Source organism: Buteo buteo, chromosome 13 (genome assembly GCF_964188355.1).
Source record: "Buteo buteo chromosome 13, bButBut1.hap1.1, whole genome shotgun sequence".
NCBI lineage: Eukaryota > Metazoa > Chordata > Aves > Accipitriformes > Accipitridae > Buteo > Buteo buteo.
In genome coordinates, this window is record NC_134183.1 from 15,928,298 (window position 1) to 15,953,292 (window position 24,995).

Sequence of the window (24,995 nt, forward strand, 5' to 3'; positions counted from 1 at the left end):
AGAAAAACCTTTCTGAAAAGTTAAGACAATCTTGCTACAGATTGACCACGATAGGTGATTCTTATTCTTGTGATCATTGTGTTCACCAAATAAATTCAACCTCTGCAGGTAAACAGCCTTTATGGAGAACTGGTGCTTCCAGCAGATCTTTCTCTTTCATTTTAATCTTAGTAAATTTTGACCTCTGGAAAAAGCACTCAGGCTTTAGAGTAAATGAGAATGGTTGTAGCTTATCAGATTTTTAACCGGTTGCAATTATCCAAGAGATCCTTTGACTGAAATGCAACAGGGTTAGACCCAGAATTAGGAAGCATTTACGAGGAAAAGAGTACATTCAATAATTCTGAAATTACGTTAACAGGTATAAAGTATTTTTTGGCTTTACTGAAACACCAAAGCAATTCTGGCAACAGAATCAAAATTAATAATTATTATATTCTATGTATGACTGAAATTAACCAAAAATATTTTAGGTTTGGCCAAAAGCAGCAAACAACAAAGATGCAAATTATTTCTGTTGATTTCTACTGCACATCAGCTAAGAGCTCAGGGAAGGTTGGAAATTCCTGTTAAAATCTTTAAGAAAGTGGCTGAAGCTATGTAAACTTCTGCTAATAAGTTCCACAATAAACATCTAAATATGACGAACAAGGATTTTTTGTTTGGCTTCCAAAATCACACTTCACAGGCAGCACTGTGATGCAACCCTGAGGAAGCTTTATTTGTGATGTCTTGCACCAGATCACCATGTTTGCTGCTGCTGGAGATCTCTTCACACGTGCTTGTTTGAGGGGGTTTGGTATAATCGGAAGGAGAGAACTAAATGCCACTAAGAAGTAATGTGGTGTGGGAAACCTCTGGAAGGGAGGAAAATGCCATTAACTGTGTTGCATTTAATAACCCATGTGGCTAAATACACACTTCTAGTCATCCATATAAGAGCAGAAAGTATGCGTGCTTGCAACAAATGTCTCTGCATGAAGTTTAGCTTTACACGTTTTGTCTAATTGAAAACTATGCAGCCTTTGTATTCTATGATCATTCTGCCCTCTAGCCAAATCCTTAACCTAAAATACGTGTTGCAAGCACTACTCCAACCCTCGTAAGAAAAATTTGCTGGTGGGGATGAATTTTATGGGAGTTTTATCAGCAAAAAAAATCCTACCATTCAAATTTTGATTTTTAAGAACTTTTTTGGACCAATATGATATGAAGGTCCTAAATAACTAGAAGAACTAAAATGAGCAAATCTCACACTAAAGAACTGCCTTCAATTTAAATTAAATTGACTAAGTCATTTTATCCATCTTTTCAAAACCATCAACAGATTTTAGGTTATGGAGCGTGCACAGAGCACACTGATGCTCCAGCATTACCAGTCTTGATGTTAGTAATATATCAGGAATAGAGGCAGGGTACATCATTGCCATCCTTTGACAATGAGATGTATAAAATTTGAGACTGTTTTCAGGAGCTGTGCTGTGAAAGGAGCCATACGGTGCTGTGCCCTCTGGTTTTGCAGCTAGCAGCGCTCTTTTGCAGAAAGGCAGCAAAAACACAATCTGTACCGTAAACTGTCTCAACACCAACTACAAATGCCGCACTCTGTAGACGTTGCCCCTCTATAGTGAAAGCCTGACTGGGTTTAGTTAAACAAATCTATCTTGACTGATTACTGAATAAAATACAGTCAGACGGTAAACACCAGATTTACACAATACACACTCTCGAGGCGACAAAAGACCAGTGTGACCCTACGAGGCCGGGCTACCCATGTTTGCTCCCGCAGGGCTCACAGACATAAATGAGGACACAGTTTGACCTAATGCAACGAGCACTTTTCTCACTAATCAAGAGTGAAGACTTATCTACACGTCTCCAATTCAAACGAACACTACACACCATGAGCTGGTCACGGAGCGGCAGACACCAGCCCTTCATGCCTCTTATGGGAGGCTGGGAGTGCAAAGCCCTCCTCCGTGGTTGAACCCAGCATCACGTCTCTCTCACATCGCTTCCCCGCAGCAGCGATAGCCCTGCAGCGCCAGCCCTGACACCAGCTGTGTGCCGCCTTCACGTCCAACTGATGGATCGGAAAAGTACCTTTAAAAAATGAGGCTTTATCCAAAGGGAAGGGCGAAGTTATGCAGCTGAGACCTTCAAAAAAAGTTGTTCTGTTCCTGCTGGATGAAAACACATTTTTGTTTCTCAGTTTCTTCTTTTTTGCCTCTTTAAAAGGAAGTTCCTGGGGGCAGTTTGATTAGTGTCTGTAATAGTCCTAACTAGCTCAGGGGAAGGCATCAAGTCAATGCAGGCTGTTCTTCATAAGCAGTTGAACTATATCACTTTTAGACATCCTGAAAGTACCACATTTTCTACTTCTCTCCAGCGTTTCTTTAACAATCAAGGAACTGTAAAATTCTTCTAGAAGAGTAATTGTCCGACTTACAAACGTCTGCCCCTAAAACTCCAACTGAGATCAGAAACTCAAACTGTGATCTGATGATTCAGCTTTGTTATTTCTGCCCCTTAAAATACTATTTGGCTTTACAAAGACACTGCAGTCAGAAATTAGGACTTTGTTTTCTTGGTGAGACATGAGGCAGAGGAGAATTCAACTCACTCTCACGTAAATATGTCATGTTTATAAGGTCTAGGAGAAGTATAAGCAACTCCTCATTGGGAAAGAGAGAATATTTGAGGAAAATGTAGAGATTTAAGTCAGTGGTGCAGTTCTTTCTGCTTCAGCGACTCCCAGGATTTTAAGAAGAGAAGACTGACCCTAGGCTTAAATCACAGCAGTTTAAGGGGTATTCTGATTTCTACTAGTTTATGGTCTTCTAGGGACCATTATGCATCTCCATGCTCACATTAGGTCTGTCAAAACTCAGGCATGTGGTGTGAGGCTCATTGATTTGATACAGGTAGCCGGGCAAAGGAGCGTGCATCTCATCGAGGGTGCACAGGAGAACAGGATCTCATTCTGGAGCAGGAGAAAGGCTGTGATGCTGAGTTGTCACAGGATTTGCCCCATCACCTAATGTCCACGCAGTTCCTCCCGCTACAGCCTCCTGCCATCACACAGTCCGGCGTTCATCACAGGAGCATCAGTCTTGGGTAACCCAACGCCAGGTAATTCTCACATCGTGGTCAAAAGTGGCTGCGGGGTCTCTGCTGGTTTCCTTCACCCTTAAACCATCGCATGCAGTAAGTGCAGGCTGATGACAGATGCTGGTACATAAGCCACGTTTCACTTGGGCGTTCACTTATGCTAAGGGAATTGCTCTCATGGGAAAAAAAGGCAATCTTCCATTGGAAAACTGGCCAAGGAGCTAGCTCAGAAAGCAAACATATTGAGTAAGAAACTAGGTTTTATGATGGATTCTTGGGAGGAGTTGGTTTCAGTTATTTGGCTGATTAAAATCAGACTTTGGAAAAATATTTTAAGTGCCAAATGAGTTCTCTTCAAATTTCAACTCTAAAATACCCAGTATGTCACCATATAGGACACCTCCTAAAGGAAACAAAAAACTGGTAGTTCTGCCTCGCTCCTCTTCTCTCCTTTACTGAGAATGCATACGCAGAAGTCTGCCTAATAATACTGCTAAAAGACATTCACATTCAACTAAAAGCTTTTGAGAGAACTTCAGCTTGAATAGAGATCCAAAGAAAATGTGTTGACACTTCTCTCCCATAGAGTTCACCCAAGGAGGACGCTCCCCGGTCACACTCCACTGAGAGCATCCAAGAGGAAGAGGAGGAGCAGGAGGAGGAATAGAGACCCAGGTTTCTACTCTTTCAACTCAAAGCTTTTGCTGACACGGAGGAGTCTGGAGAGATGCTGTCGGTCAGGCTGAGAAGGATCACTCAAGGACAGCCCGGAGCTGCTGGGGGGGAATGGGGAACAGGCAGAAGGAATCTCACATGGGTGATATTCTGGTATCACCCGCACACATGACCATGAGGCATCCATGTGGACCCTCGCTCGTTATACTGTTGATGGAGACTTTGGACAACACAGCAGCCTATTTTAATTCATGTGCAATAGCATAATCTCCGAATCTAGTTGCCACTTACAGATGACCTGGTTATACGTATATAATGATCTTACACACTTGTGCGTGAAATATATTTAATAGGCTCCAGAGTCATGGATAATAGTACTTATTGACTCACAGCATTACTTGGAAAAATTGAGAGGGGAAAACAAATTAAAGCATTTGCCCATCTATAAAATTAATGTACTATTTTACCTATTTCACAGCAGCATTAGCAAACTTAATGTGTATAAAGATCAATAGCATCACTACTACACATGCTTTTCTATGCTGTCTTTGGCTCTGGCAAAAGATTTTGTGAATACGACTGTCAAAGTACAGTTTGAACTACAATTTTTAAAAAGGTATTGAAAAGGGGGAAAAAAACTTTGTTTGGAAAAAACAATCAAGAAGGTAGACAAAATTCCCTCTTAAAACCTATCAAAATTAGAAATATGGAAAATTCCTGTATCAGCATCTAATGCTTCGACCTATGTCTGTGAATATATTGACACTCATACAAATACAGACACAAAGCCCATAGGAATCCTGAATAGGCGCATTCATGCAATCAGCAGTTGTAGGCAATTCATGTTCAGATGTTATGTAAATACATAAGAAACTTAATTTGTGACCTTGTGTTAATGGGAAATCGGGCACGCAAAACATATTTACATAAAAGCGTAAGCCTGAATGTAAGTGTCCATTTAAGACTGCCTGCATATTTTTCAGGTGAAGCATGAGTGCTTAGATTTGAAAATTAGATTCAAAGCCTAATACAAAAGGTAATAGAACAAAATCTGTCTTCTCCCTGTCTGTCAAAAACCTTTTATAGAAACATCACCCACTTCTAAAAGGGCAAACTAAAAAACCAACCAAAACAACAATGCCCTTTTGTTTTGCTGCAGCATGCACAGAATACCTTAATGGATTGAAACGTTTAAATTCCTGGTTGATTATTTTGCATTAGATCTTATTATTATTGACAACTGTCCCTCGAGCCACAAGGCCAGAGGTCCGTTCTGCCAAACGCAATGTGATGATCTAAAACAAGCAAGACAGGGATGATGAAGAATAAAGCGCGGTGGGCAATCGCTGTGCTGAAGGGCAGGCAGCTGCACGGAGGCAGGGCACAGCCCCGCTGCTCGGCTCCGGAGCTCCTCCAGCCAGGCTGCACCTCCCTAAGACGTCCTCTACATCCAGGCATGGGCTGCGGGGGGAGAAGGAAGGTGGGAAGAGAAGGAACTTATTTAGAGTCATTTCTACATTCAGATGAAGCCAAGATATGCATCCTTGCTTTCCTCTGCATGGGATTTTAGTAAGGGCAAATATTCTGCACAGACTATACCCTTTAATTAAACTGCAATTTTATTTATTTTTTTATGAGATAAAAGCTGGTTTTGTCTTTTGGCGAGTTTTCTGTTTCATTCAAGACCCAGGTTCAGCAAGACCACCGACACTTCCTCCCCTCGCTCGTTTGCTGCTGCTGCCCACAGAAACAGTCCTAAATTATCCCTGACTTCAGCATCTTCCACGGTGGCAGGTAAACAGTGCCGAGACAATAAAGGTGAGATTGACGGCTCAGATTAATCGCAGTATTGCTACTCTGGGTGCAAATTCCATCTGCATATAGAGTCAAACCCAATTTGTCGTAGTAAGAAGAGGAACAGCCTGAACCAGCCTCGTGCACAGACAGGCTGAAAATAGCGGGAGCTCGGAAGAAGGTACTTGGCAGACAAAGAATACAAGTGTGATTCTCATCTCTGCAATTTCATTTCACCATCACAGGCTGAGATATGAGTCTAGTGCATGAACACTGTTCCAAAGCCATAATTAAAATCAGATTTCAGGAGTAAGCATCATAAGTTGCTTATTATTTCTGGAATCTGTAGGTACTAAAAATGTCCCCAGACTACTTGCCAGTACAAGGCTGCTGGAGGAAGCCCCCTCCTCTTCCTAATTTTTTCCAGGTCAGCAGTAAGTTTTTAAGGCTTCTGAAGCCACTTACAAACTCAGACAAAAGCATCAGCCTGAAGTTTTCAGATTTTTCCAACAACAACGAGAGGTTACACAAACTGAAGTGCAAGTCACATCCCTTTGAAGGGTTCTACGGCTGCAAAAGCCCATGGTCATTTCAAGAGGAGAGGATGTCTGGGGGGATCCCCAGCACAAATGCACCTAATTCTCCCCAGCTGCTGATTTACAGTTTTGCTCATCTCCTGGCATCTTCTCGATTCCGGTGGCCAGGCAACATGAAGAGTTGCCAAAAACCAGTCCCAGGGTAGGAGCTGAGCTTGTGATCACCATGACTGTCATATGGTACTGAGCTATGGCTTGGTCACCTCCCTCAGCCAGAGGAGTATCAGCCAAGGGATTTTTTTAAACTTTTATTTATTTTTTTTAAGAACAGCACCCAAGAACTGCTGAACCCTCCTCAGCAGCTTTTAGAGATCCACCAAGAAAATTAGGGAAGGCCATCAACCCCAAGAGTTATACGAGGCAATCCCATCCCACTTGGAAGAGACACAAGGAGCTGAGGATGTTACGCACTGCAGCAACATATGGCTATAGAGAAGCCTTTCTGCTCCTATGACTTAGGTAATGGGGAAGAAAGCCCATCTCCTTCAAGCACACATCTGGATTGCATTTGTGTAATTTCCAGCTCTGCTTCCCCAGATGGACAGATGCCTGAAACCAGCAGTGGGGTCGTCTGCTGGCGCAAGTGCCGTAGAGTCAGCTGACTGCGAAAAATGAGCCAGAAGGCTGTAAAAGGCACATTTTGCCCTGAATAGCAACGGTAGCTTCCCTGAAATTATTTTTGATGGGAGGTTAAAAAAACCACTCATGCAGCTTCTAAGCTCAAAGTAAGGCACACAGCATTCAAAACCAATCAGTAATCATGGCAGACAACTGAATGATGGCAATCTACCAACAGTAAAATTAAATTTTAACTTTCCACACAAATCCTTTCAGGCTGCATATTTATATATTTAGTAATAAAAACCATATTCATGACCATTGTCAGCTGTAAAAGTTCTATAGTAATAACAACAACACTAATGGAAACTGAAACTGGAAAAACATTGCCTGGATCAGTAGCTTCATTGCTGATGACTTTTCTAAAATGATTCTAATTTTTTTTGCAAAAAAAACCTCCAGAAGAGTCCTACAGACAGACTGGGGATGTGCCTGATAGAAAAAACATCCACGCTCAGATTTGAGATTTTAAATCAAAGCGGTTACATGATGATGCATCATGACCCCTAACTGGTATAGGTTTGAGGCAGCAAATCTTTTTTTTTTTAAGGACTCAAAGCATGACTGACAAAATATTTTTATATTCAACTACAATTTTCAATTACAGATTAGATTAGTGTCAAGGAGAGATATTTCATTCCAATTAAAAGGGAAAAATAGCTTTAGTGTTGGCAGAATGGACATACTGCTAGACCCCTTTATTTCTTTCATGTAGATCAGATTCAGCATCAGTCAGAAGCTTTAGTAGACACAAGCAATCCACGCTCTCACTTTTGATACCATCTTCCACAGGTACATTGTGACTGAACATTATGAAAAACCCAGGAACCTGCTGATTGAGGCTTAATCTTGCAAAGTACCAGAATTATATTAAACTGAACAATATCCATCAATGAGCTAAAATGATACTATTTTAAGGGAAAAAATGTAGAGAAAGATCTTAATAGATATTCATTTATTCTCTCTCAATCATGCAAGAAAGTTCATGACTCATGACAAGGAATGAAGGATGATGCATTTTAAAACTAAAACGTGAAACTAAATTACACTTTTAATTGGGAATTCAGTTTTTCCCCATCAACTCCAAATATCAGAATACATGCTTGTCTATCATTTACCACTGAATACTGACAAGACATCCTTTAGGAGGTGCAAACAAACGGGAGAGCTCTGTCAAGTCTTTTTTTTTTTTTTTTTCTTAACGAATTATTTAACTTTGTCTTCACAGGTTAAGAAGTAGTAGCTATGTTCTTTCAGCATCTGGTATCTCATCCCCAAAAATGAGTTGCTGTGGCAGATCAGGCTCTACATGCACTGCAAGTACTGAATTTTGTATCAAATCCCCTTTAACTGGGTATAACACTACCACAATTTTTAAGATTTCCAGAAGGCGCTTGTTGCAATTCTGCCTGCTTATGTTTTTGTAACTGGCTTTTTGTGATTTGGTTACTGGCAATAAATATGACAAAGATGTTGATAATCTCAGATTGGACAGTACTTTTCCCCAAATGTAAAAAAAATAGTGTGGAAAATAGTAGAACAGTTCTAAAGCCAACTTGTAACACAAAGTCTGAGCTGAGGAGGAACTCTGTGTTAAGAGGAGGTATGAAACTTGTAGGTGTTCCCAAAAAGCCTAATGAGCTGGGTTAATCGGTAGCATTTAAACACACTTAAATCAGGAGTTCAACACCATAGCATTGTGTCTCCAGATGAAGAATTTGCAGACCTGAACCTCAAATAAACCTCTTTAAAATGCAAATCTCTGAGAAAGGAATTGCCGCTAATACCTTTCCTTTGTCCACAGGGCTCAGCCAGGCATCAGCACCAACCTGGATGTGGTTTTGAATGACATCCGGACCATCAGCAGGGAAACGGGACTGAATTCAATGAGTGATGTCTAAATCTCCCAAGGAATGTCATCCAGTGAGAGCTGGGCATATATGGAGCTCAGTGATGGATAAACACGTATAGCTGGCTGGGTCTTGTCATGGAGTTGCCTTCTTGAGTTTTGGCACTAAATTGCCAAGCCAGGTCTGGCTTTGCTATCTAATATACTTGTTCAGAAGCGTACTTAGTGTAAATAAATACAGACTAGGATAAAATATCCCATGTCTGCGTCAATTCATTTCTCTCCCAATGAAGAAACAACCCATGCATGAAGCCCAAGCTGCCCTGTCACGGCTGTGTATCGCTATTGTATAAAAGCATAATCAACACTGTATTTTAACCAAATTGGAGGCAATTAGTTCCCCTCACTCCTCAAGAATCCAAGCTGCAGATGTGCTGTCTCCCCTGCCAGAGTGAGGGACTTTAAAACTATCATAAACAAACACAGCTAATTTAAAAGAATCATTTCATCTTGAAAGGGACACATCTCTCTTTTTTATTCTTGTGTATATCAAAATTGGCTCCATCGATTTTGCTGAAAGTTTCCATAAAGACACATCGTGTGTGCTAACACGAGGCAAGAGGAATTTCAACTCAGTCGAAAAAAGAGAAATCAGGAGTCCCACCCTCAGCATGGAGCTGTCTCCTAAACATATCCTGCTCTCATTTTTACCAGTCTAACTCCATGCAAATGAAGCCAGGATCTGGTCTTTCATTGTTCACGGGTTCAAGAGTCTGCCTGGAGGACTGAGACCAAAGCAACCACAGGTTTGGGATGAGATAGCTCAGCAAACCCTGGGGAGACTTGCAGTTCATGAATACCACGTTCAGACAGAAATAAAACTTTTTATGTTGCCCTTTGTTATTAAGCAGAAGCTCCAGTTGAGCCTCGTCACCTCACTTGAAATAAAAAATTAAAAATTAAAAGGACCCATACTCATAAAATGTTTATGTTCTTATTACACTTGCTATACACACCAGAATGCTAATCATAACAACCCTAAGCAACCCTGCAGAGCATTAGCATGCTCCTTGTTATATGGCTTTGTTAGGTAGGAGTGAAAGGGTGAATAATAATATTCACAGCTTCCCTGCAGTCACGAAAATGTAAATATTTTTTTAAAGTGCTTACAAGACAAACCTACAGTAAATTTGAAAAATGTCCCCCATAATATTTAAACTAAATCCTCCTCTTTAACCTAACAAACCTAACCTTACAACATGGCAGTTAAGTGATCCATTCATTTTATTTCAAAATCTCAGTTCTCTCTTTGTTTAAGAACCAGAGACTAGCTGACAAACAGGATGGATAATATGGTCTCTCCAGAAACATTTTTATGTGATTTAGAGTGATTAAATCTAACATGTGGTTCTGCTGAGCCTTCAGACAACATTTGGAAAGCAGTGGGTAAAGAAGTCTTGGGCCAGTTCTCAAGCTCATTAAGATAGAGAAAACTGAAGCTCTAGAGTATTTATCAACCTGCTCTTCAAAAACAAGAGAACAGACAGTCCAGCCATTCTTGGTACAGGATCACTGACTCTAAATATGTTCCCAGTAGCAATGAAAATGAAGGGAATAAGTTATTCACTACAGCCACAGACAGCAGGACAAGAAGCAAAGGTCTACAGTGGAAGGAGGATCTGGCTTTAGACACCATTAAGTGGAAGAGCAATGGAGCAGATGAGCCTGTCAAACTGCAATTTAAGTCAGATGCTTCCTGCCTATCTGCAGATTCCTCTGCAACATCGCAAGCATGCATTTGATATTCTTATCATTTTAACACTCTATAGCATGCTCTTAAGTAGCTGCTATGTTTCACCTGAGAGATGAAGACAATGAGGATGGCTGTATTTGGGATTTCTGTATTATTATTTTGGTAGTTTATCTACAGTTAGCATCTGGAGTTATATTTTACAAATGTTTGGTGGAGAAAAAAAAACCAACCCCTTCATATACCATCAAATTGCATGAGTACAACTTTATTATTGTCACGCATGGGCAGCAATATGAGTCACTGTGGCACACACTCCTTTACAGCATGATTTATAACATAATATTCCTTGTGATTCTACATCCCTAGCAAAAAAAAATTAAATAAAACATATCAAAGAGGTTCTCCACATATCTCAACCTCAGGAATGCAGCTTTTCTAGTCATAAAGACTGGAGAGCAAGCATCTGTGTTAGCACAGCTAATTAAAGTGTAAGAAAAACCTCTTTTATATCTGACTTGTGAAGTTGATAACATGTAAGTTATAACTTGTATAAGACATGATAAACTCTGTCCTTCACAGAAAGAAATGCACTTCTAACATGACTTACTGTAAACAGATCTCAGGGTATAGCAGCTTCTAATCAGAGGCAGCTCTGTAATGGACTTGTTGAGCGGTGACATTTCCTACAACACTTGGCACACATTGAATAATGATGCTGTTGTGGTTAAACCAGATAAGGTTCAATACTAATACAGGGAACAAAGTGTGGGGATTTTGACTGCATTAAGCCAAAATTTACAAACATGAACCTGAAACGTTTGACAGACATGGGAAGAAGAGCCATCGGGAGAACACTGCGTTAAGTTGGGGAAAGGATCTTGGGCTTCGAGCTTTAATTTTGCTTGTTTGTGCAGTGTAAGGGAGAAAACTCACTTTAACATCACCTTTGAAGAAAATGACTCATCACTAGTCAGTTGAAAAAGAAAAGAGTCAATGGTTACAACTAATGTCCAAGAGGCCCCTTCATATCGGACACAAAGATGGAAGGATTAGTGTACAATAGCTTGGTTCCCTCCAGCTCATGGGGCTCTACCCCCCGGCGAGGAGCTGACATGAGAGGATAAGACAACTCCATTAGGAGCCCATATCACTTCTCCGCAGCGTTCCCCACAAGCAGATGGAGCAGCTATTTAGCCAAATGCACCGTGACTCCTGCTTTATACATGAGCATCTGGGATGTTTCCTAACGTGGGGCGATGTACAATGTACTCCGATTTATCAACTGTCCCACATGCAATTAAAGATTCGGATAAATAATTTGGCGGTAAAGGCCCCTCGGCTGAACTGAAAAGCAGTAAAGCGTGAGGGGTCAAGTGTTTCCGCAGGATTTATATTTACCAAACAGAGCTGCCTGCAAAGGAATGTCTCCATTGAGCTGCGGCAGAATTAGGTCCGGGCAGGAGGAGTACGCTGAAGGCGCTAGCTGGATAGCTAGCAATTCCTTCGTTTCAACTGAAACGAATTTGAATGTAATGTTAGAGTTATTAAAACAACCCTCTTTATTGCTCTAAGAAACAAAATATATATGTAGTTAGAGCTATATAATTTCCTGCTAATACACATTTTGATCTAAGGATAATGTGCAGTATCACCATTTTTCTGTGCATTCTACAAAAGGACTCTAATACCTTAGGACCATTTAATCAACATCCTATGCAGGCAGTGAATAGATAATTGAAATATAAGTACTGTCATCCATATCCCCTTTGGGAAAGTGACACAGTAAGCATTATATCATTCCATTAGTCCATCCTTTGATGTGGGTTTTATTCTCATTAAACTATGTTTTAGCCTTAAGGTTTCTCCCACCACCACCTCTCCATGATGTGGTCATGCCAGAAAAAAAAAATAAAAAAAAAATCCTGCTGTTCAAAAGGCAAGAACTACATTTTTACAAGCAATTGTACATGTCAAAAATATAAAGCTGCCTTTTTAATTTCTTGTTTACCAAATACAGTCAATGACAGCTTCTGGAAAACACAGGGTGGGGAAAAAAAAGGAAACCAGGGGGGTGGTGGTGGGGAAGGAATGCATTTACTTGTTTTCAAATAATAAAGCCTGAATACAAGCAGGATAAAAAATGCTTGAAAAGGCTGCCGTGGTGGTGTCTGCTTTGAATTGTGCCCTGTTTAAACAAGAGGAAAGCCTCCCACTGAAAAAAGAAACATTTTTATCATTCAAAAAGATCTCAGGGCAGTCCCTTTAAAATGAGGTATTTTCTAAACAAAATATTGGAATGTTTCCCTGCAGGGAATGAGCATCTGATCTCTTAAAAATGATTATTCTTGAAGAACTGTAGATTTATGGAGTTTTTGTTTTATTTGTTTTAACTTAAGTAGAATGAAACCTGTCTGAAATGACCACCCAAGGGAGCAGACCAGCCAGCTAAGTAGAGGCTGATCTTTAAATGGGAACTGAAGTTGTACTGAAACCCTTGGGGAGGTTTTAAACTGCTGGCTTAAAACAGGGCTGGCTAAATGCTTAATGCAGGTTTCAGCATAAGCCGAGGACATGGATTTCCTCTCACTTACATCAGTGTAGCTCCACTAACATCAGTAGAAACATTCCTGATTTACATTAGTGTTAGCAAGCAAGGAATCAAGCTAATTACACTGAGTTATCAACAGTGATTACAGGAGGATTTTTTTTTTTTTTAAATGCACACACATTTTTTTAGCATGGACTGGTTTTGTTACACTTCCAACAGTAGGTCTGCTACAGGCAACTCAGTGGAAAACTCAGCTTTACATAGAACTAGTCTTGAGTCACAATGTGTTTTTGAATAAATAGGGAAAGTTTGACATGTTGCAATTTTCTGTCAGTTTATGAATGTCCAATGTATATATTTGCAATTATAACTACAATTCATAAATATAAGCGATCAGTGAGAAACATTATTACCTTAGGAGCTCTTTTGGGTCTGATTCTTCAAGAGATTGGCTTATCGCTTAAACTGACCAAAGTCAACACTCCACTTAGAAATGTCAACAAGTAGGAAAAGCTTTACTGTCTCCATTAATTGCCATAACCATCAACCATGGCCATAAGAAGTGGGAAGCTCGCATACAGAACACAGCTCCTTGTGCATTGCTAAGTGAGGAGGTTAATGGGATTCTAGGAAAAAATATTCACCAAACAACATGAAGATTTACTTCTTTTGAAGCATCCAAGGCATTATCTGTGTTGCGTCTTCTTCTGCTAAGTTAATAGACCTGAACCTCTTAAATGCGCAAGGAAAAGCAAGCTTGAGAGTGCAAATATTCTGCATAAGGAGAATATAATTAAATTCCCTAACATATTATTTTTATATTGAAGGTTTTTGAGACAAGACTGGATAAAACCCCGGAGCAAGCAGGTCTAACCTCAGCGCTCGCCCTGCTGTGTGCGTACAAGATTGGTCTACAGCTCTCCTGAGGTCCCCTCCAGCCTCAACCATCCTCTGATGCTGCCTGTACAAGCTTCATGGCCTGGGCGACATGAAACCTGGAGGTAAAGCGAGGGAGAAATCCCAGCCCCGCTCCCAGACAGATGCTGCAGCCACTGCTAAGACCAAAGCCAAAGGACATGGTACATAAAAGAGTTGCAAGTTGCAAAATACTGCGGGAGCAGAACTGAAAGGTGTCTACGTGGTCGTGAATTAGTTATTTAGAACACGCTGTTTGATGACTTTTTTTTTTTTAAGATGAAAAACTATTCCTATACAACTATTAAGTTTTTTATGAGTGCTTAGCACAGCAGATCCAGCAGTACTGTAAGTTCGTAAAAACAGCCACTTTTTAACAAGAGTGCGTGCAGTTCTGTGTAGAAGGGCAATCAAAACTGTCACTTTGTACAATATAATGGAACAGGACACTTGTCATACTCAAGGCTAAGCTCACTCAGCTACTGCAGCTAATACTAGAGATTTATTTAAATTAATCTGCAGGAAAATTAAATCCATTACCTTAAAAAGCAAGGGAATAAATCATACCCAACAGGAAACCAGGAAAAGCTGCTGCCATTTCAGTCAAATCTAAGGTTGTGTGAGCACGTGAAATTTTTCCTTGTCAATGACATAAAAACAATTCATAGCAGAAAAAATAATATCAGCTGTTGTTATAATGCAAAACGCAAATACTCTCAATGACTTTAACACTGCAGCTGAAGTATGAAGAACATCTCAAGCTGTTTGTATTTCCAAACAAGACTTGAGAGGTCAGAGGAGGGAGGAGGACATGTGGGCAGGCTGGAATGATGGATGGCGTTTAGTGGCATGCTGCGTTTGGGTCTACTCTTGTTATTTTTGCAACAGGATGTCTCTGATTACTCTCTGAATAGAGAATAAGGATGGTTACGTCTCATTGCTCAAAGGGAACATTTTTTTCAGAGCCTTACAAATTAAATAGGACATCGTAAAGCAAGCAGTCAATGAACTATCAAGCGCTGTTTGTCACAAATCTAGCAACAGTGTTGGAAGATTCCCTGGGGGCATCAGCGGTGGGTTTGGGGCTGGCAAATAAGGTATATGTACTCTTGTCCCTACGCACAGCAGACCCCAGCTCTGCAGAGTCCTTCTCTGTCATTGCCTGTACGGTTTGGTCCAGGCCAAAGGATATAAAATGTATGCAGCAGGGGCACACTGAGCCTCTAAATAACTATTTCAGCCATAAAGTTGATGCAATATGGAAAGGACTTCATGAATGATGGAGGACAATTGCTTTTCCAAATCCCAACCTTCCAGAGATCTTTGCAGAACTGGCTCCTGGCTCACACAGCGCTGCCTGGCGCAATGGTCAGGCCAAAGCTGCCTAACTTAAACACTTCTTGAGTGTCACCAGTAAGGTGATGAGACTCTGTCCCCAGCCAGACCTCAGAGGCCATGATGACGTTCACACTCCACAGTGCAGCCCTGGCCACAGAGCATTTCTTTGAGAGCTACTGAGGTTCCTCACTGATGTCAAAGCAAACTGCAAGTCCTCAGCAAGTTGCAGAAAAGGCTGAGACGTGGGGACTTGGGAACCACATGAATGTGCATGCAGAGAAATAAGCACACACAAGTGTTCCCAAGATGGGGGGGGGGGGGGGGGGTGTTTTCTCAAAGGGAAAGCTTCAGGCAAAAAGGAAAGGGAGAAATGTTGGAAGCAAGGTCAGTTAGAACTGACAGCTGAACTTAAACCTGAATAAACTTGGGGCTGAAGCTGCAAATGGAGGCCATAAAGTGAAACACACGGGAATAATTTCTCTACAACAGCGTAACATTTCCTAATGAGCCAGCTCCATGAATTAGCTTATCTAAAATAGAGACACCAGCTCATCCAGGGACTGGATGACTCAGTAACACCAAGGACCTCTCACTGGGGGTTACCAGCTTGATTCTGGCACAAGCTCAAAGCATCCAAGAACTGTCTTCATGATGTCACAACCTCTATAAAAAATGTCACTGGTCTCAGTGCAGTTTCTCAGTGGGCAGAAGTTCACATCAAAGCCACCACTGAACGACTTTCCAAGGAGGTGCAGTGAGCCAACATGACAGAGAGTTAACAACCTTCTCGCTCTTCAAAAGGGATCTCAAGCTCAGGACTGGACCATAGAAAAACTGCTACCCATTTGTCGTGGTTTAACCCCAGCCAGCAACTAAGCACCACGCAGCCGCTCACTCACTCCCCCCCCACCCAGTGGGATGGGGGAGAAAATCGGGAAAAGAAACAAAACTCGTGGGTTGAGACAAGAACAGTTCAACAGAATATCAAAAGAAGAAACCAACAATGACAATGATAACACCAATAAAGTGACAGCAGCAATGACAAAAGGATTGGAATGTACAAATGATGAACAGTGCAATTGCTCACCATCTGCCGATCGACGCCCAGTTAATCCCCGAGCAGCGATCCCCTCGCCCCCACTCCCCCCAGTTTATATACTGGTATGGAATACCCCGTCGGCCAGTTTGGGTCAGGTGCCCTGGCTGTGTCCTGTGCCAACCTCTTGTGCCCCTCCAGCTTTCTCGCTGGCTGGGCATGAGAAGCTGAAAAATCCTTGACTTTAGTCTAAACACTACTTAGCAACAACTGAAAACATCAGCGTTATCAACATTCTTCACATACTGAACTCAAAACATAGCACCGTACCAGCTACTAGGAAGACAATTAATTCTATCCCAGCTGAAACCAGGACACCATACTGACCAGTTCTGTAACAAGGACTATGCAAAATAAAAAAAAAGGAAGGAAAGAAAGAAAAAAAGAAGGGAAATCACAATGTATTTACAAACAGTGCAAATGAAGACGGATCATAAAATCCCCGTTTGCACTGGATATCACAGATGTTGTAACACAGCACAATTAAGAAAGCAGCAAACATTTCATGATATGAAGCAGCCAAAGAGAAGAATATGTCAAAACTCAAATGTCAGACAAATTTTGGGCAAGAACTCTGTACATACGCCAAGCTTTCTGGATTCCTTCCCAGAGCCAAGACACCAGTCTCTTACATACAATTTATCCATCTCTGTCTCGTCTGTTTTTGACTAGTTTTAGCATAACCATTTAAGGGTTTTATTTAATCAGCCAGGAAGGAAAGAGTTCAAGGAACACCAGGGAATATGTGGCAAAATATAACAAGATTAGATCACTTGCGCTGGATTATACTCCTCTGGCACACCACAGAAGAAATAACCCCAGTCAAGGTCTGCACGTTCAATGGTCTACAGGGAACGAGACTGGCATTATTCAAGGTAAGTGACACTTTAAAGAACTTTAAATTAGCTGTTGACAGTCAGGTAGGATAGGTTGATGAGTGATTACATGAAGTCCCCAACATTACCATTTTGTGGTGAAAGCACATATGAAGGGGGGGGAAAGTAAGAAAATCCATTAAATATGGTTTTGCCAATCTGTGGTGCATTCAGATGACAATGAAGTTTGTGTAAGTACGCTGGAAACTTATAAAACAAATTGCTTTCTCTGAATCAAAAGTTGACAGAAAGTTTCCTAGCTATATTTCTGACTCCAGAAACACTGCAAGCCATGCTAGTAGACTATGATTAAAAAAAAAAATATCAATCTGCCCATCACTGTTCTTCCTAACAAGTGTTCCTTCTTCCAGGGCTAAAGGACCACCTGCAAGTGGAGCAGAAGTGCAGCTCCCCTGAACTGCATCATTAAGGCTGACTTGCTGTATGTACAACAGATGCCCTCACTGCAGTGGTCCCTAAAATATGTTTTTAAATAAAATTAACTCAACTCAGGAATCTGTAATTAGCACCATCTTTGAGAACAAATCGGAACAAGTTTATTGAAGCACTCTAACTATTTACAATGAGAGTGAATTTACCCCCGAGGTTCACTTTACTATTTTGTCTCAATTTTCTTGTAATTTCATCCATCACATTTTTTTCAGTCCTCCAAAGGTGATGGATAAAACACAGAAATAAATAGGACCAACTGTTCGCAGAAGCCTAAGGGAAAACATAATTTTGTTATAAATAATCCTTGGCACAAATCATGGAAATGCAATACTAAAATTGTTTGTTGAATCATTTATGAATTGGGCCTTCAGCTTTAGTTTGCAAATAAGTTAGAGTTTTTTGTTGATGTTCTTTTTCACTTTGCTTTTTTAGCTGGAAAACAGCCTTTGAGAAACTGAACTGATATATAATCCAGAAAACAGAGTGAATGAAGGATTTTTTTTTTTTTTTTTAAGGGCATCCCTATGCTAATGCAGGGTACTTTTTTTGTGGGGGGGAATTTACTTATGGATGATGATAAACTAAATGATGACAAATTTTTACTTTATTTTCATAAGAAGCCACCATTGCGAGTTTTCACCCCAGCTTTATGCTAAACATGTAGAAAAGGCAAAGACAACATGGTGCCTTACAAAACCACTAAAAAAATGAGTTGCAGATACCTCTGCTGGGAGATTCAAAAGAATGTTTGTGATCCAAGAGATAAATGTGACTACTAAAACCAATATACACTTTTGTGTTTGTTCTTAGATGTGAAATTTTGAAGATTTGTTGTTACAAACTAATGCAAAAGTTCAGTGGGACATAAGTCCTTGCTACCACACCGTGCATGCAGTCGTTACACGTGAAGAAATACACAACAGGAGTGGAATTCTGCTGTCTTGAGAAATTCAGTATTTTAGAGGACAGCTGATTACCCAAACTCCTCACATGAAAGTTATAAATGTGAAAAAATATCGAAGAACAGAGAGACGTATTTTGTTCTTTTTTTTTCCTGAAATTGCTATTTTTCGTCATCTGAAGAGAGAGAGAACCTTGGAGATAGATAAAAGCAATGTGAAGACTCATTTCTCATTAACCAGAGCAGGTGTGCATAGCCTTACCTGATCTGTCCTCGCACCAGTGGTCTGTTTTTTGTCCTGTTCATATTTGAGTCAAATGGAACCTCAAAGAACTGTAATAAAAAAAAAAAAAAAAAGGAAGAATCAAAATGAAAGGATGCCGGAAAGCATGCCATGCGTGGAATGTACTGTCTGCATCTGCAGGTGCTTTAATCTCTATTTTTGAAGGTTCAGAAATACAACGAAAATGGCAAACGTCTTTTACGGAGCTTTGATAGTCTGCGTTAATGCTTTTGGCACCCCCTTAGAAAGAAAATCACCTGGAGGACAAAAATAGTTTGCACAAGTCCCCAAAAGTTAATCATTTGAAGTACAGTTTGATTCCAAGTTCTGTTCTCGACCAGTTTGACACAGCTTTTATATGTACACAATTATGTATACACATACATACAGCCCTGCCCCCAGTTTTCTATTAATACAAACAGCCCTTGCAAATGTTGTGCTTTTGGTATTTAAAAGACAAACACTAAATTTTTTTCAAGATCATCTAACTTCTGAGAACCTATAACCCACTCCAAAATCAATCAACTCTTGTAAAATGCTACTGAAACTGCACCGAGCATCTAGTTCTAGCAGCAGGGAATGAACACACCATATGGTGTTATTTAATGTCACAACCCAATTTGACTTTAAACATCGCCTATGGGAAAATTTAGGCGGCACTATCTTCACGCTAGGAATTCCTGCAGGCTTTTGTACGATTTGTTTTATAAAGAATGTTACTGGAAAAGCTCAATGCACTTTGCCATACAGCAAACTGTAAAGCCATTTAGTTTTACGTGCGTAAAATAATAACAAAAATAATAAGCATGTATTTACTTATAGAAAGAATACTTTCTACTGACGTTATGTCTGAGGTTTTGGGGTAGGATCCCAATTATGGTGAATATGTAGGAAAAGCACCATAACAAATCATAATTTCAAACAATCAGGCTGACAGTAAGCTCAGTATAGTCAAACTACAGACAGATTTAAGGTGACTATATGATAAACGACTACACGATAAAATCTATGTTATTCCAGCAAACTAATGTATCTTTTTACACAACAAAAGACAAAATTAACAAACATCTTCATTCTGACAGTGCTGCCTTACTGGTCTTGCTAGGGCTGCATTCCCAGGGCAATGCCAGCGAACTGGCACACTGGGAGCAGCAGGGACCCCATGGGAGCCCTACTGCTGCACATTAGGGGAAAGATGCTTCATTTACAGGCACACAGAGATCACAGGAACCACCTTTCCCATCTATTACTTTGAAGTAATGACTGTATAACAATTTGGGAACCTCTGCTGTTGCTCCTACGTATTGCAAGCGCTGCAGGGATCGGATACCCATGGATCATCCTGCCTAACACTGCCCACGATATTCTCCATTTGTGGTGACATTTTTAACCTCAGGTTGAATCATCTTCCTGATGGATTTAACCATTCCCAGGAATAAGGCTATAAGAAAGTCCTGCCTGCATACGAGCGAGAGTGAGCGCGTGCATGTGCTTAAGCCCACGTGCTAAAGCTATCCTGCTTAAACAAAACCTGCTAACAGTATGTTCTAAAGCCAAGAAATTTGGCAGTGCACATCATCTTCATGTTCAGTCATGCTTGTGAGACTGTCCAAACCTGGGAAAGAAGACGACTCAGGCGGGTGGCAGGAGAGAGAGGGCAGAGGGTCAAGGAAGCAGCAGCAGAGCCGGCAAGGGGGGCTCTGGCTGGGGGACCCCAAACCTGCACTGCTTCCCTGCCAGCCAGCAGCTCTGAAACCCCCTGCAAGAGTGGCTGCCTCATCCCCCTCCAGTGGCTGGCCAAAACAAATGAATGGCTAATTACTGTTGTTAACTGGGGTGAAGCCTGTGCTGCATATTGAAGTCCTCAGTTTGCCCACGATGGATCCAAAACCCACCACAGTTCCGCAGGTGAGGAATCTTGCATTTGTCGATTTGCATTAAAGGCTACGGATTAAATGCTTAAAAGTTAAGAAATATAAAAGCACGGGACTTGAAATCATCAACGCAGCTTTTAATTACTAGTTCACGACCAATTCACTAAAACTTCTCGTCTCCATCTGTGTGGTGGAGCTGGCCAGGACTATGCAGCCGTAGATGGAGATGATGGTTTGCTTGCCGTAAGCCTCCATCCGGAGCAACTGGATGGAGCATCTGACCTGCTTCCAATTCCTACCAACTCTCGAAGCCTTCCAATTTTATTATCGATATTCCTGAAGCAAACTGAGGCTGCTCAGCCAAGAGTCACTCATGCAAAAGAAGAAGGGACTTCAGGAAGAAAAAGGGTTAGTTTATACATCTTTCACTTTCCCAGAGCTTTTTAGATAGGCAGCTAATAGGTTATTTCTCCTCCTCTGTTTGTTATGCCTGATCTGCAGCGGCAATGGCGCTCCCAGCTACAATCAAAGCCGGTAAAGACCCTGGTTTGGAAGAAGGGCACAGAGGAGTCCGTGGGGCAGCTACAAGCCCCAACGACGGAGCCCCGGCAGCTCACTTCGGAGGGACAGGTCGGATCTTCATGGCTACAGCGCTGCCCTTGAAGTGTTGGACGTTTCACAAAGAACCTCTATAGGAAATGGTAACGACTACCTTCAGAGAAGGGAAAGCACCCCGTTTGGATCCGAAACCAGTGATTGCTCCTGACAGCTCAGCATTTTGCTAATGGTTTGTTTCACTGTTACATTTCAGAGACAATTATGTTAGATGAAGAAAAAATGTCATTTGACATCAGACTGGTAGAGCAACACAAGGGAAAAATTCTATAGAGCTAAAGTCTTTTCTCCTGAAAATATTTTGGGCTATACTCAGTTTTGCTTTTTTTTTTAAAGACAGAATTTTTATTTATATTTGCAAAGTCTGACTGCTTTGAGCTTACTTCTAGTTTAAACTTGTGCACGTGAGGAGATTTGGGCTCATTTGAGAGTATTTAAGCTTACGGTTAAGTGTATTCCGTGTGTGATGGATAAAATCAAAGTAATGCACAAGTTTTAAACTCATTGTGTCTCAAACATAAAATGACTGAAATGAAGAAGAGTTGGACGCTCAACACTTGCAAGAATTTAAATTTACACAGTTGAGTTAGTATAACCTGGCAATACCATAATCAGCGTATGAAATATTTCCATATATTTAATATAGTAGTTAACCCCTGAACAGAATATAAATTTTGAACAAGAAATTCCTCTGCTCACTTAAGTAGTCAAAAATGTCCATCTCTGTTGTATACAGACACGGTTGCTCCCAAAATTAAGATTACTGCATGACTTAAGTCTGAATTTTTTCGCTTTTTTAAATCTGACAATCTGAATAATCTGTTACTGTCAGCTGTATGCACGAAACTACATATCCAACTGAACTACAGTTAAGAAAAATCCTTTTATGCCCTAGATTCTTTCACTGAGCTAGTTGCTATTACATGTCAGCAAGATGCCATTTATCAAACTTTTCCCATTTTCTTCCCAGATGTTCAGCAAAACTCTCTCTCCACTTGAAATTATTTTCCCCTGATATTCTAGAAAAAATGAAAAAAACGTGCATCTCAAATATCATTCCATAGGAATGAAAGAGTGAACTCAAACATATTATCTCATGTCAGGCCAACACAGTACTGCCTGTTTTAGCAAACAGTAAATTCAGTAAGATGAATACTGGATAAATAAATATTTTAGAAGCACTCAAGAGGCTTTTTCCTTGGGAAGTCTGAATGCATCAGTTCAGCTGGACAAGGCAGAATATTATCTGCCCCAGGTATTTGGGAATGTAGCCATCAAAAGGACAGACAGAGGATTAAATCTACAGCATCTAAAAATCCCTGAGTGACAAAACTTGGCAAAAGCTTTCAAGACCCTAACCTAAATTTTAATCAGTATGCATGAACATTTAAAACATGATGATGGAAAAAAATAAATCTGGCCAGATAGTACTTTGTGGTTTATTTCTCTGGCAGGCTCATCAGACTCTTTGTGTAGATCTCATCTAGTTAATATACAGTAATTATATCTTAAACATTTAACAATTCTTAGATTAGCTGTCACATTACTGCTTATAGCTGTTTACAGTCTTTTTTTATTTTCCTTCAGCTTCTTCTTATTGGTTTCTGCTTTGTTCCTAAGTGAAATGTTAAAGAACATTTAATTTCTTCAAGCTACCTCCTGGAAACAGCAATGAATGAAGAGGGTAGCTAATCATTCAGACCTCCTGGGGGATACATAGATTAATAATTTTATTTGGACTAAGCCAAAATTCCCATAGCATCACCTTGCAGATACAGACGGCATTACGCTACGCTGGCACTTTGATGACTAACATGCCTTTACAGGACGCCCTCTCACTCTTTCCATATCATCAGTTAAACACCGACACCACCTATTAAGTTTTCAAAGACAGTGGCCTGACTATTTGCAGTTAATTAAGCCAGCGGAGCGAACGGAAAGCCCTGAGCACGTGCTGCGTTTGCCATCCATGGTCATTCCTGAGGGAGAGATTTTAACTACTGAATTATGACGGTTCAATACCTTTACTCCTGTTCACACGAAAACACAAATAGAGTGCATTAAGAGGAACAATATGTCGTATAGTTTATCAACCAGATCACCCGTACTTAGGCTAGTAAATGTCTCTCATACACCGCTTCGGATTTAGAGTGTATCAAGCACCAGCCTGGCCCCCATCCAGGGTCAGCTCTAATCTGTGACACATGGTGGAAACAGCAGCAGCTGAAACAGGCAACCAGTCTTCCCTGTATTGACATAACATTTTACTCTAATGCTAAACACATATTTACATCAGAACCGATAATCCCGTGAGTCTAAAGACGGAGCGGAACCCTGCTATCAAAAGACAATTTAATTCAAGGCAACTCAGAGGTCTTCCCATTGCAAAACCATCCCTGCATCTGAGCAGGCTTCCATGTGCTCCTTGCCAGCAGAATTGCCCTCTGGATGTATGTATTTCTCTCTGAAGCCTCTCTGAAGAACAGTTCAGGTGAATCTACGGCACTAATGAGTGAATGAGATGAGTCACCTCCTCCTGCACTGAAGTGCTGCTGGTCTCCAAAGTCCTCCGTGCCTTGCACTGCATTGGGGAGGTGGAGACGAACTACGGCGATGGGTGTGGGTAGTGGCTGAAGCCTCCCCTCAGCTAAAATCTCTTGCTACAGACCTAAGCAAAAGTTTTTAACACAATGCAAATAACGACCAGTACAACTGGACTCCCCATTTGAGCACTTCACTGTATGTCTACAGCCAAGGGTGAAACTGGGCTGTAGAGAGCAAGTCTTCCAAATGTTGGTCTTGTTGAAATAGATGCTTCTGAGGTTCTCTGATTTCCCCTGAGCTACAGTAAGCTCTGATCCACTTTGGTTTTCTTTGGTGTTGCCAAAGAGCAAGCAGTTAACCAGAAACATCACTGAAACACACGTTGCAAACAAAAAAGGTATGTGAATCGGGGAGGAGCGGGTGGACCAAAACCAGGTGGAGAGCACAGTGGCAGAGTGGAGTCCAGATACCTGGACAATCACCTGAGGTTTCCTGGGAAGGTGACATCCAGAAAGCCATTCCTTGCAGCTGGCCACGCTGCCTCCAAATTCATCAGGTTTTAGCACTAGCCTTTCATGTGAAGTCTCCCGATTTTCCCATGCAGTCAAAGGGAAGTTGCTATAAGCAGCACTGGGAACCCATCAGACCACGAAGAGTCGAGTTCCTTCCTTTGTGAGTGCTCTTCCCCTGTGTATTACCGAATTATTTCTACTCCTTGTGTTTTCAGCGATTTATCTTACACTGTGATAAAGTAATATATAATTACATAAAAGGAGAAGAAAAACATAACATATAATTTATGGTAAATAAGATCAAAGTCCAGATTATTATTATAGGTTTTCTTCTGGTTTCCTTTCAATCACTTTTATATGAAAACAACAAAGAATAATTAAAGTATATTACAAAGGTCTTTTTATTCAATTGTACACAGATGTGACTAAAAAAAAAAAGTGAAGGGAAGGATTTTCAAAAGCACTCATGTACTGATCTAACACTATTCTCACTGAAGTCAATGGCAGTTTGACTTCAATGAGAGCAGAGACAGACCAACACTGAGTGATTCTGAAAATCCCACCCTAATTGTACAAACAAGGGAAGGCTTTAGAGATTGCTGGCTTGGAGATTGTATATTTGAGAATCATAAAGGGCACACAGCA

The 24,995-nt window shown here is 40.8% G+C and overlaps 1 protein-coding gene across 1 annotated transcript in view; it reads right to left on the reverse strand.

Annotated features, from left to right (window-relative positions):
• The window catches only part of COX10 (cytochrome c oxidase assembly factor heme A:farnesyltransferase COX10), a 106,072-nt gene that overhangs the window by 15,406 nt on the left and 65,671 nt on the right, over positions 1-24,995 (reverse strand). Inside the window, exon 5 of the mRNA XM_075044870.1 lies at positions 18,785-18,855. Coding sequence (XP_074900971.1) covers positions 18,785-18,855 — 71 coding nt within the window. The remainder of the gene's footprint in view (positions 1-18,784; positions 18,856-24,995) is intronic.